Source organism: Atta cephalotes, assembly GCF_000143395.1.
Source record: "Atta cephalotes unplaced genomic scaffold scaffold00085, whole genome shotgun sequence".
Classification (NCBI taxonomy): Eukaryota; Metazoa; Arthropoda; class Insecta; order Hymenoptera; family Formicidae; genus Atta; species Atta cephalotes.
In genome coordinates, this window is record NW_012130149.1 from 447,320 (window position 1) to 461,424 (window position 14,105).

At 35.8% G+C, this 14,105-nt stretch overlaps 1 protein-coding gene across 1 annotated transcript in view; it reads left to right on the top strand.

Moving 5' to 3' along the window:
- Positions 1-11,373: 11,373 nt before the first annotated feature.
- The window catches only part of LOC105624695 (PDZ domain-containing protein 4), a 197,330-nt gene continuing 194,598 nt past the window's right edge, over positions 11,374-14,105 (top strand). Inside the window, exon 1 of the mRNA XM_012206049.1 lies at positions 11,374-11,568. Coding sequence (XP_012061439.1) covers positions 11,374-11,568 — 195 coding nt within the window. The remainder of the gene's footprint in view (positions 11,569-14,105) is intronic.

Consider the following 14,105-nt stretch of genomic DNA (forward strand, 5'->3'; position numbering starts at 1 on the left):
TATATAATATATAATATATAATATATAATATATAATATATATATATATATATATATATATATATATATATAATGTATAATATATAATATATATATAATAATTTTATTTTATATAATAATTTTTGACTCGTAGTCTCTTTTTTCTTTGGTTTTTTAAAATTATGAGCCTTATTATTAACAGATATAATTTTAATTAACAGATATAATTTTTAATTTTTGTTTATTACAATTATTTTTTCTAAAGACAACTAAAGAATTAACCGGACTTACTGAAAAATGTTGTTCGATATTTATCTTAAAAATTTATCTTAAAAAACTTATTTAAATAAACCAGTTTATTTTTAAGTGTATCTAAAGAAACGTTTGTTTATCTTCACTTTTCGATATAAAGTGGTCAATATACTATTAGAACTCATCCAATTATACACAGAGTTACCCAATCTACAAATTTTGGAACGTAAAAAATAAAATACACAAATGCTTATTTTTTTTTCAAATTTTAAGAAAAACTCGTATCTTTTCTTGTCCTATATATGATTGCATCTGTAATTGGTTATTGCTCGTGAAATATCCTCTACAAATTTCAACAAGTATGAACAACAGAACACTGAACAGATTAATCCCTAGACTATCGTAATTAACTTTTTTATTGTAACTTTCATCATATACTTTTATTGCGAATAAAAATTAGTGTATATCAATAGATTTGTTCACATTGCTTCATCCCCATTTCCACCTCATATTTATCTCATTTTAAATTCTCTTTAAATTCATTTTAAAAGAAAATTTCTGAACTTAAAATGAGATGGATATACATTTGGGCGTTGAAAAAAGAAAAAGCGAAAATGCTGAATGCAAAAAGTGCAAGCAACGCGAATAGACCAAGGTTATGTTCCAAATTTACTGCCAGCGCTGGAAATCTATAATTTACGTCACATGTAGTACTATAGATTTTCAGATTGGCAATCAATTTTGGAATATAGCTCTAATGTCTAATCAACTATGTAAATTAATATGGATCCTATGTAAATTAATATGGATTTTATGTTGGATATTGGTTTGGCGATCTTAATGTCTTATTCCTTATCTTGTACTATGTATTAATATATTTATATGTGTAATAATGTCACAGTGACTTTAATAACTTCCGATCCAAGTCAAAAGTAATACAAAAGTAATACAAAAAAAGTATGCATTGAAAACCCGCCCCTAGACGCTCGAAAAAAGAGTACCTACATGAAAAAAAAAGTCCAGAAAAAAAAGTACGGATGGTCACCCTATATCGAAGTTACCCTACATTAAAAATTGACATATATATAGAACATTTTAAATATAGGTATCCTTCTCATAATGCTATACCATAAAATGTTTTTTAAAAAAAGTTTTTTTAAACGATTCTTAGATGTCTCTTAAAGAACTTAAAGGTACCATAATATTTTCTAGAATGATACTTACTGTAATACATTATACTTACTGTAGTACATTTCCAATTTTAAAGTGCAAGTTTTGGTAGAAGCTTGAAAAAATATGCCACGTGTCTTCATTAGAACGTAAGTAATGACGATCGATAAATCTGTAAGCAACAATATGTCACGCGTAATTGGTAATGCCCGATTTAACGCACGTCGACATAGATTGCATGGTTGGCCGCTTTTACAATACTTATTTTCTTTACTTTCGTATCGATAAACGTTCAACGTTGTACAAGCCACATAGAAGAATGTAAATAATGATTCGTCTCGAGAGAGACTGAGAAAGTGAAATAATTGAAGTTTATAAGCAAATTACGTCGTTTAGAGAAAATTGTGTCAATTATATATTATATACATACATTGAAATAAAAAATTAAGGAAATAAGATGATGTCTGTGTAGCAAAATACAATTTTAAAGACTTCCGTGTAAAAACATAAGATTTAAAGATTCCAAAGGCATTTCGGTTTGCAGGTTATTACTCTGTATCGTGATCCATTGCTAATGCCAACATTTCGTGAACTTTGCTATTCACTTCATGAGGAGTATATTGATAATGACGATGCGACGATAATCCTTTGGCACATCTGAAAAAAAAACCCGTGAAAACCTCCAAAATAGACTATACATGGATGCACACATCTATACGTATATGAGGCATTCCACGTAAAAGAAATCCACCTAAAAATAAATTGTTTGGGATCTTTAAAATAGTTATGAAAATGTGAATGGACGTATTGTAATATTGAAGATAAAAAAAGAAATATTATATACCTTGTATCCATGATATTGAAGTATAAAGGAGTTCTCTTTTTGTTGTCATTTAGTTAAAATTACAAAATATATAATATATTTATATATATATATATGTGCCAATTTAGCACATATGAATTTTTGAGAATTTTTCCCGTACTTTCAGATAAAAAAGTTAATTTTAATGAGAATAAATAAATAGTATGAAAAAAATTAATTTTTTTACTTTAAGTCATAGAAAATTATATCCACATTTACAAATCTACTTTTACAAATCTGAAAAAATTCTCAAAAATATTCAATATATGTAGAATGTAATGCTATAAAAATATTGCAATGAGATCTACTAGTAAGTAAATTTTTTCCTGAACAAAATTTAAATTTGTTGCCAAAAATTTGATAATAGTCACTTAATTATTAGGTGTACAACTTTGCTTCCGCCGTTTTTTTCCGAAATTCGAGGCTTAATTGTAAAAAACTGGTTATATATTTATGATTCAAAGTATTGTCCATCGCTGGCCACTACTTTCTCTCTTTCGGGTAGCGTACGAATCTTGCGTCGAAAAAACTGGTCATCTTTTGAGACTATCCACGAATCGATCCAATTTTTTACTTCTTCATAAGACCGGAAGTGCTGGTCAGCCAGGCCGTGTGTCATTGATCGAAACAAGTGATAGTCAGAGGGAGCAACGTCTGGAGAATACGGCGGGGTAGGACTTCCCATTTCAACATTTCCAAGTATGTCTTGACCACTTTCGCAACATGGGGTCGAGCATTGTCATGCTGCAAAATCATTTTATCGTGTCTCTCGTTGTATTGCGGCCGTTTGTCTTTCAATGCTCGGCTCAAACGCATCAATTGCGTTCGATACCGATCGTCTGTGATTGTTTCAGTCGGTTTTAACAGTTCATAATACACTACGCCGAGCTGGTCCCACCAAATACAGAGCATGACCTTGGAGCCGTGAATATTCGGTTTGGCCATCGACGTGGAAGCATGGCCGGGAATTCCCCATGATTTTCTGCGCTTGGGATTATCGTAATGAACCCATTTTTCGTCCCCAGTCACAATGCGATGCAGAAATCCCTTCCGTCTTTGCCTTTCAAGCAGCTGTTCACAAGCAAACAAACGCCGTTCAACATCTCTCGACTTCAATTCGTACGGCACCCAATTTCCTTGCTTCTGAATCATTCCCATGGCTTTTTTTTTTTTGAAATGGCTTGTTGAGTCACTCCCAATGATCGCGCCAATTCTTCTTGATTTTGACACGAGTCTTGCTCAAGTAATGCCTCCAATTCTGCATCTTCGAAAACCTTCTCTCTTCCACCGCTATGCCGGTCTTCGACGTCAAAATCACCGTTCTTGAAGCGTTGAAACCACTCACGACATGTTCTTTCACTAATAGCGGCCTCACCATAAGAATTTGAAAGCATTCGACGAGCCTCAGCCGCAGATTTCTTCATATTGAAGCAAAAAATTGAAACTTCCCGCAAATGACGAGAATTTGGCTCATAAACTGACATTTTCAATCGAGAATAACTTTATGATGCAGACACAAATCGACTAATGTTTCTATGGGGTTATGTTGATAGATGCCCAAGTTTATTGTATGACGTCTATGATCTATTTATTTCGACCACCACTTACTAAAGCCATCTATAGGAAAACGGTGGAAGCAAAGTTGTACACCTAATTAACCTAATTACTTAATACATAATAATATACATTTATTAGATGATAAACTTATTTCTTGCCGCTCGCTATTAAAGGGTGTAAATCCAACGCTGGCGAGTTTCGACGGTGAAGTCACATGTCTTTTGTAGTTTAGACATTGCTGAAAATAATTCAATATTAAATTCTTTTTCCGATATGTGTTTCTTCTACTTTGACCTCAAGAAAACCGCAGCTAAAATGCATCATTTATTATTTGAAATATATGATGATGAAACTCCATCGGAAATAACATGTAGAGTGTGAACGCTTTCGGAACGGTGATTTTGACGTGAGAGACAAAGAATGGACAGCCAAAAAACGGACCCCAAATAATAATAGGATTTTGACTCGGTAAAATTGGATGAAATTTTAATATGTTATAATTCTTAACTCACTGAAAAGAGTTCATAGACACAAATCTTGAAAATGATTAGTTTTTTGTTATAGCCATTTAAAGTTTTATTTTATAAATGCCTCAAAAGCAAGTTTCTATAATAAATAAAGAGATTTTAAATAACAATATGCTATTCACTTTTATCAACTTCACTCACATCTCCATTCTATCCCCATTCCCACATACATACGCCCGCGTGCGCATTTTTATTATGTATTTTTATTATTTCTCTCACGCGTATCATTTGAAAGTGAGTTCATTTACCTTTTATGTGCGAAATACTTGGTTACCTGAATGTTTGTTTCCGCTGTGAAGCTCTACAATGTGAAGCTGTACAATATAAAAAAATATCGGGTGTTCTCTGAAGTACGATAGCAACATAGGATAGAAAATTTTTCCTCTTGTTGGAATTGTTTTGTTTTACATTCATATGCGGTAAAGGAACTACGAAAATCAAGTATCCTAAACGTGAGAGGCAAGGGGAAAGAAAATCAAGCAACCTAAAAGAATGAAACATCCGTCATGTCCGCGTCGTTCATTCCGGATAATTCTGAGAACGGGCGAAAAATTAAAATTATAAATGTACTATTGACATATACAAACACACACATGCGCGCACGCACACACACATACAAAACTTTGATTTTTATGCATCTCTTTCATATAAAAATGCGCGCTCGGTATATGTGTGTGAGGGAATGGGGGTGAGTATGGAGTGGGGGATAAGGTTGAGAGTGAGCGTGATGAGAGTGATTGACATATTGTTATTTAAAATCTTTTGATTTATTATTATAGAAACCTGATTTTGGCATTAGTAAAACAAAACTTAAATGGCTACAATAAAAAACTAGTCATTTTCAGATTTTTTGCCTATGGACACTTCTATAATATATACATACTAAAATTTCAGTCAATTTCATCGAGGGCTAAAATCTTATGATTTTGTGCGGCGTCCTTTGAAGATGTCGAGCTGCAAGAATTGCTAATAATCCAGTAATCGAATGTTTTTAAAGTTGTCGACAATATTAAATATTACGAGTTGATGAAAAAAAGACCATCCGTAGTCAACAATCGATGCAAAAAAATCATTTTTTTATATAACGCTCGACCGCATGTTGCGAAAAGCATGAAGCAGATATTTCTAGAGCTTGAAGTTTTCCCACGTCCATATTCTCTAAACTTGGCATAGTCGAATTATCACCTCTTCTGATCAATGCGACACACTCTTACGGACATATATTTCTCTAGTTACAAAGAAGTTAAAAGAATGGATAGATGAATGGATCGTCTCGGAAGATATTGTATTCTATCGTGGGATTGCCTGTTGTCGAAAAGATGAGAAAAAATAATAGAAAATGGATGAAATTGCTTTGATTACGGTATTCATTCATCTTCCCTCTGAAACAAATTAATTTTAGAGGCAAAAAAAATGACAGGAATTAAGTTTACTTAACATATAACTAATGTATAGAATATTTCAGAATTCGCTGATACGGATTGCATGTGCTAAAAGAAGTAACTTTTTCCTTTAGCAAAATTGTTCAAACAATACTTTTTAAATGAGAGCAATTTTCAGTTAACGAATGAGCGCTCCACGTTACACATTAGGGGCGGTGCATATATGGAGCGGCCTGGCGACGTTGTATGAGGATGCACATCATTATTTTACTATTTTTATTGTGTGTTTGTGATGTTGGTGTCACCTTGTATGGAAGGTTCGTTTGCCAAGGCGACGTAATAATAACGACTCTTTTTGTTGTAACAATTCGAAATTTATTGTTAAGTCGAATTAAGATTTGTTCGAAGCGGGCAGTAAGCGACGGTAATTCGATAATTGATGCGTTCGGTAAGATGCATAGGTAATTCGCTTGGTACGACGTAGAGTAATTTCTCACAGCCGTTCGAAAGAAAGTATATTGCGAGCAGTAAGAAGACCGGTAAATCTCGCCGGAACACAGACAATTCTCGCGTACTGATGCCCTCGCGAATACGGTAACGTTACATGACAAAAGTGTTAATGCGCGAAGGAGTTTTCGTGATTCGCACTTGATAATTCGAGAAAAAGCGTTACGAATGAATAGATGGTCCGTATTGATCGAAATCGGGAAGCGAACTTCTCGCACGAGGAATGTGTGCACAATCGTCACCTTTTCGAGTGTCGCGCAAGGAGGGTCGCATGCCATCTGAGATAGACAATGCGATTGATAGAACGAGATATAACGAGATAGAACGAGATATATGCATGTTTTGAACAGCTCGGTCTATGAACTGTTTACTTACCATCGCTGAGAATTCAAATTAATGATTATTCTTGAACAATCTTAAAGATTTTATGCATGATACCAAATATCATAATTATTTATATATTCACGAGCTGTCTAATCTACTTATTTTACTTTCAATCGCTTCTTTATCGATACCAATTAGATTTTTAATGTTTAAATTCAATCTGAATTACTTTATATACTATATATACTATATATATATAGAGCAATTTTAATAAAAAAGATGTTAATATGCTGAAAAACTGTAAATATATTTATTGCGAAGAATTCAAATGACTACAAATATAGTATATGTGCAAGTATATATATATATATATATATATATATATATATATATATTATTTTCATTAGAATTCTTTGCAATAAATTTATTTACATTTTTTCAGCATATTAACATCTTTTTAATATGATTCCTGATTGAATATCGAATTATTAAAATTGCTTGTCAATTTAATTCGCGATATTACTATGATAAATAGTTTAATTGCGTTTATAAATCTAGAAATTAACCAATTCGGCGTGCAGTTCGAATGACTACAAATGTGATATGTACCTGGTATGTAAATATAAAACCGGAATTTACCAATAGATGGCCATAGCTGTTAATGTAGTTGCCGTCAGACGGCGTTATTAACGCCATTTCCTTGTTCTAACATCTGACAAAGATTTTCAACTCACAACAATACAAGTTTCATACAACAATATGAAAACCGATTTTCGACGTATATATTCTTTATTTGATTCATGTCTTATCACTCGTAATTGAAGTTTACGATTGAATGAAAAAAGCTATATATACTGTTTATATACATTGTTTATATACATTGTCAGATGACATATCGCGACGCATTAAGAGAAGTGTTAATGCTGTTTATATAAACATACTAATGAGGTGTGAAAAATATAAACCAAACCAAACACAAACACATGCTTATCTACTTTTAAAGAAAATGTGGTCCAATAGGCAAAAGGGTAAAGAAGTCACAAAGGAAATATATAATGGGCTATAAGCGCTCAGTTCCACAATTGGTATCCTGGAAGACGAATCAATCGCTTCGATTATTGACAATAAGAATAATGGAAAAAGTATGACTTCGCGTAACCATCGCGCGAATGTTGAGAACATAGCCAACATAGTCGAGTATATTAGAAACGCGGATCCGGAACAGTTCGCGAATATTAGAGACGAAGTATTCGAAGTGTTCAAAGAAATGGAAGTAGATTTTGACATAATAAATAAAGAGACAATGGATCAAGATTCCGATGAAAAAATGCTATCCAACGATACTAGTTATGTTAGTGATATGAGCGAGTATGAAATCGATCGCGTAGAAAAATTCGTGTCGGAAATCTGTGCACTGAACGCTCGTACTAAGCACTGTGTGATCCACAATTATTATACAACGAATGGTTTAACTGTATGCACAGCATGCATGATTCGTATAGCTGACATTAACAATGTAGGAATGTATCACGTCAGGAAACATGAGACCGGTTCTTTCGGTAGGCTAGACGGCAGGTCATGCACGAATTGCAGAGAGCCTTTGCACAGTATATTCTCGTGCAGCATGTGCCCACATTAAAAAAAAAAAAACTATTGTTAACAGTATTGTGAATATTGTGAACGAAAAATGAATATGAAAAAAGTGCTTGAAGAGTGTGATCCGTGAAGGAGAAACAAAGATGCGCTAATATCGTCGGTTCCTACATCGAGAAATAGGTACAAGTGGTGCGAAATAGGGAGTCATCATCAATGATGATAATGATGATAAAAAGGAATATTAGTTCGGACGGTTAGAGACGAAACAGTTGACTTCGAAGAGAGATTTTGGTTTAATAAAGGAACAGTGTTATCATTCAATGCAAAATGAAAAGAAGATTCAATATAGTTGCAAACGTATTAAGATTTCCACTGATGGTGAAAAGTGCGTCGAAGTGATAATAACGGACAATTAGTGATGCCGTAATATAATCGCGAGAAGAATTCTGCTAAAAAAGTGTTTCGTGATCTATGTGATAAGTATATGCGTAATCAATTATGCTACCCTTGTAAAGAATGCACTTTGATAAACGAACATAATATCAAGGTGATCAAATATTATGACATTCTAGATATAAAGCGATGCTGCAACATGTGTGAACGAGTCACGTGCAAGTGCTCCGTCTAAGAGTGTGATCTAAAAAGAAAAAAAGGAAAATCACGAACGAGTAGAACACAAACTGCTGGAGCAGTGCGGTCAGGTCATTACTCTGGTGGAGTGTTTCGCATGACTGCAACGATGCGACGAGTGCATCGAGTGGCTTGAAGAACTTTGTTGTGCCAAGCGTCAGCGTCTTGTCGTTGGACCCAAATAATTCGCGGTGGTGAGGATCGCACGATTCATGGGTGCAAAGTTGCAATTGGAATGACGTTTCATACACATTGGCGAATATGCGAGTGGCAACGAAAGATCTCCCGTCTGGCGAGAGATCGACGCCATGTTTGAAAGCCGTATATTGATAGGTGCAGTAATAAATTCTAATCACATGGAGCCATGACGATTTTTGGAAGATGGCAATGTAGTTCTAGAACGAGTGCGAGACGTTATAGAAACGGTAGTGTAAAAGTGAACACCGCGTTCATCGATAAGTTCGCGACGAATGATAAACGTGCTAATAAGAGCATAATTACAAAGAACAGCGAGATATATCGATATACCGATATGCGCGAGTGGTACGAGCAGCATATCGGTGTATCGATATATCTCGCTGTTCTTTGTAATTATGCTATAATTACGTCATCGAGCCTATCCTAACATTGCTCGAAGAGTTCCAGGAACGTGATAGCGAGTAGGCATTCATATATATTTAATTTGACTATCAATGTGAACAAATTAAATTCCCTGCACATCGAAGTGCCACAGAAAATAGCGACGAAACGAGCGGTGATCAGTGTCATATGATGGACGTGATTCGCGTGGTCGGTGATCGCCGATCTGTACCTAGCTGAAAAGTATACGGAGCGAGAGTCATCGTATCCGCATTATACGATAGTGTTATGTTTCGCAGGTATCGAATTTTCAATGATTTTAAAAGACATTTTTAAATTTGAACGTTTAAACACTGTGTCGATCAAAGTATACGATATCGAGAATATATAAGTCCTTCCTCTGCAGCTAACAGTAACAAGAAGGAGAAGCACGTCAACGTGCTATATATGCAAGATCCATGCAACGATGGTGTTGGGCATTTTGCGTGGATAAAAAATCTATCCCGTCTCGTGAGCAGATTAGTGGGAAAAAAAACAAGAAATTTTTTTGTGATAAGTATAAGAAAAGTCAATAAAAAGAAAACAGTAAAAAGAAATAGTGAAAAATGATTTCCATATTATTTACAGGCGCCTCTATTACTTCAGCTCGTGCGAAAATTTGCAATTGCACGCAATGGACTGCCAGAAGATCAACTGCGCAATCAGACTACCGAGCGTGGATGATAAGTGGCTCCAATTTGGGAACCACTGCAATAAGGAGCGAGTCCCATTCATCGTCTACACTGACTTGGAGTGCGTTCTATGGAAAACAAAACCCGACAAGGAAGCTGCATCATCGTATATGAATTAACAGCATGAGGCTGTTATTTAGTATAGATGCGTTGCTCATATGATGACGCGTTATCGTCATATCGGTTTTGTCGCGATGTATAGTGATTCGCGGATAACTCAACGATTTGATGCATCGAGTGAAAAATATGGTACCCGCTGCCCATGGATGGTTGTCGAACAATGGGAGGCGTACCGTAACGCAATGCGGTGCCACATTTGCGAGAAACCGTTCGCGTCGGACAACACGCGGGTTCATTATCATTGCCATCTCACCGGTAGATACCATGGTTCAGCGCATGCAAATTGCAATCTTAATAAAAATTTATTATATATTCCGATCATTTTTCACAATTTATCGAGCTACGCACACTATAATTAAAGAAATTGCAACCGCGTACGACATGTAGACGTATTACCGATAACCAAAGAAAAATATATTTCGTTCACTAAAGATATCGATAGCATCAAAAACAAAAATGAAAAGAATTTTCAGAAAAATTGTATAAAATTAAGATTCATTGATTCTTTCAAATTTCTAAATGCAAGCCTCGATAAATTGGCGTCGTTTCTAAGCAGAAACAAATTAAAAATCGTACTTTCCAAATTTTCAACATTATCGAATGAAAAATTTGAATTACTGATTCGTAAAGATGTCTTTCCATACGAATACGTTGATTGCGTAGAAAAATTGCAGGATTGCGCTTATCACCGCGCGAATCATTTTACAGTTCGTTGATGGACGATACAGTATCCGAAAGCGATTATGCTCTCGCCATAAATATATGACAGCGATTCTCCATCCGAACGCTCGATGAGTACATGATGATCTGTACTTGAAAACTTCTTTTGAAAACTTGAAAACTGATCTTGTTATTGATCGACATTTTTCGAAAATTTCCGCGAAAGTTGTATCGCGAATTACGGTCTCGATCCCGCGCATTACTATACATTGTTTGATGTCACGTAGGACGCAATGCTAAAACGTACGCGCATAAGATTTGAGTTATTCACCGACATCGATATGATCATGTTTATCGAGCGCCGTTTATCATCGCGGCGGTCTCAGCCAATGTTCAATCAGATACGCGCAGGCTAATAACAAGTAGATACATTCGTATAACTCTTCGAAACCGTCGTATTTGATGTACTACAATATTAACAATTTATACGGGTGGAGGATGTGTCAACCATTGCCATACACCGAATTTCGATGGAGCGAAGACGCTGTGAACTTTGACATGAGGGCGATCGCTTCGGATTCAACCCCCAGTTACATTCTTGAGGTCGATCTTGAGTATCCACAGTATCTACACGACCAACACATTGATGATTATCTTTTTATCCAACGCACGATAAGCCGTCCGGATAGCCCGGTAAGCGTGAGGATAAACTTCTAGCGACGCTGACAATTATAATAATATAAGCACATTTTCAACAATGTTTGCCGCGCAACGGAAATGAAATATTAGGTGTACAATTTTGCTTCCGCCGTTTTCCTATAGATGGCTTTAGCGGTAAGTGGTAGTCGAAATAAATAGATCATAGACGTCATACAATAAACTTGGGCATCTGTCAACATAACCCCATAGAAAGTTTAGTCGATTTGTGTCTGCATCATAAAGTTATTCTCGATTGAAAATGTCAGTTTACGAGCCAAATTCTTGTTATTTGCGGGAGGTTTTAATTTTTTGCTTCAATGTGAAGAATCTGCGGCTGAGGCTCATCGAATGCTTTCAAATACTTATGGTGAGGCCACTATTAGTGAAAGAACGTGTCATGAGTGGTTTCAACGCTTCAAGAACGGTGATTTTGACGTCCAAGGTCATGTTCTGTATTTGATGGGACCAACTCGGCGTAGTGTATTATGAACTGTTAAAACCGACTGAAATCACAGGCGATCGGTATCGAATGCAATTGATGCGTTTGAGCCGAGCATTGAAAAACAAACGGCCGCAATACAACGAGAGACACGATAAAGTGATTTTGCAGCATGACAATGCTCGACCCCATGTTGGTCAAGACATACTTGGAAATGTTGAAATGGGAAGTCCTACCCCGCCAGACGTTGCTCCCTCTGACTATCACTTGTTTCGATCAATGACACACGACCTGGCTGACCAGCACTTCCGGTCTTATGAAGAAGTAAAAAATTGGATCGATTCGTGGATAGTCTCAAAAGATGACCAGTTTTTTCGACGCGAGATTCGTACGCTACCCGAAAGATGGGAGAAAGTAGTGGCCAGCGATGGACAATACTTTTAGTCATAAATGTATAACCAGTTTTTTACAATAAAGCCTCGAATTTCGGAAAAAGAACGGCGGAAGCAAAGTTGTATACCTAATATATATAATAGATACAGTGTGACATTGCGTATATCACCATTATAATAGACAATTTTCGCAATAGTTATATATCGAGATGTTCGTCGAATGTCATCGAATGTACGCATATCCATCTAGCACGTCATAAGCGCGACAAGATTCATCCACCCAGCTCGCGATCGCTACACGCTTGGCGCATGGTGTGAGAAGGGAATTTACTGCAAGCAGCAACTGGATCTCAGATCTTGATTATTCCTGGCTCTCAGATGATTATTCTCCCTTCCTTCATAATCAAAACGACAACAAAATTTCTTAGAGAAAATGTTCCTTTTATGTATTGCGTATGCATGTATGTACGTATGTGTGTACACATGCATGTGTACATATGTATCAAACGCTAAATATTCTTGAAATATAAGGGCAAATCAATAAATTCTTAGAAAATCTGTCAGAGGGCACTCGCAGTGTCATGTCACATTACTTTTTGACAAGTAGTATCTCTCAGCCGATTACTCTCAAATTTTGAACGGAATTCGCGTGGTTTCATTTCTATAGACGATTAAAACGAACAACTTTGTATTTTTTATAAAATGGAAAAAAACGAATTTCGTGTAGTGATCAAACATCTACATATGAAAGATTTAACGCCAAAAGAAATCAAAGCCGAGTTGGATAATGTGCATAGCACATCTACACCAGCGTTTGCGTCTGTATACAATTGGGTGAATGAATTTAAACGTGGTCATACAATACATTCATGTAATGCACCTCGTTCGGGACGTCCAATTGAAGCTGCCAGAAATCATTGATAAAGTCCACGATATTGTTTTGACTTTTATCAACGAGTGAAAATGCATGAGCTTGTTGAGGTCATAGGCATATCACATGGCACAGTGATTTCAATTTTGCACGAACAATTCAGTATGAAAAAGCTATCGACAAGATGGGTGTCGCGTTTGCTCACTGTGGATCATATGACCTTGTGACGATTTCAAAACAATGTTTGGAGATGTTTCAACGTAATCCAGATGAATTTCTGCGTCGATTCATTACTGTGGACGAAACATGGATCCATTACTTCATACCTGAAACGAAGAAGAAACAGTCAAAACAATGGACTTCACCGGGTGAATCAACTTCGAAAATGGCGAAGATCGTAAAGTCGATCGGAAAGGTGATAATCATAGTTTTTTGAGATGTAGGCGATATAATTCGTATCGATTATCTTCCATCGAAGCAAATGATCAATGGCGATTATTACGCAGCCTTAGACCGTTTCAACAACATTTTAAAGAAAAAATGTCCCCATTTGATGAAGAAGAAAATGCTTCCATCAAAACAATGCATGGGTTCACACGTGCTCGGCACTGATAGCCAAATTCAACAAATTCCGCTACGAATTGTTTCCCCATCCAGCATATTCGCCAGATTTAGCCCCCTGCGACTATTTCCTGTTTCCAAACCTGAAGAAATGATTCGCAGGAAAGATATTTACTAGAGAGCAGCTCATCATCGAAACAGAGGTTTATTTTGAAGGGTTGGACAAATCATATTAGGTGTACAATTTTGCTTCCGCCGTTTTTTTTCC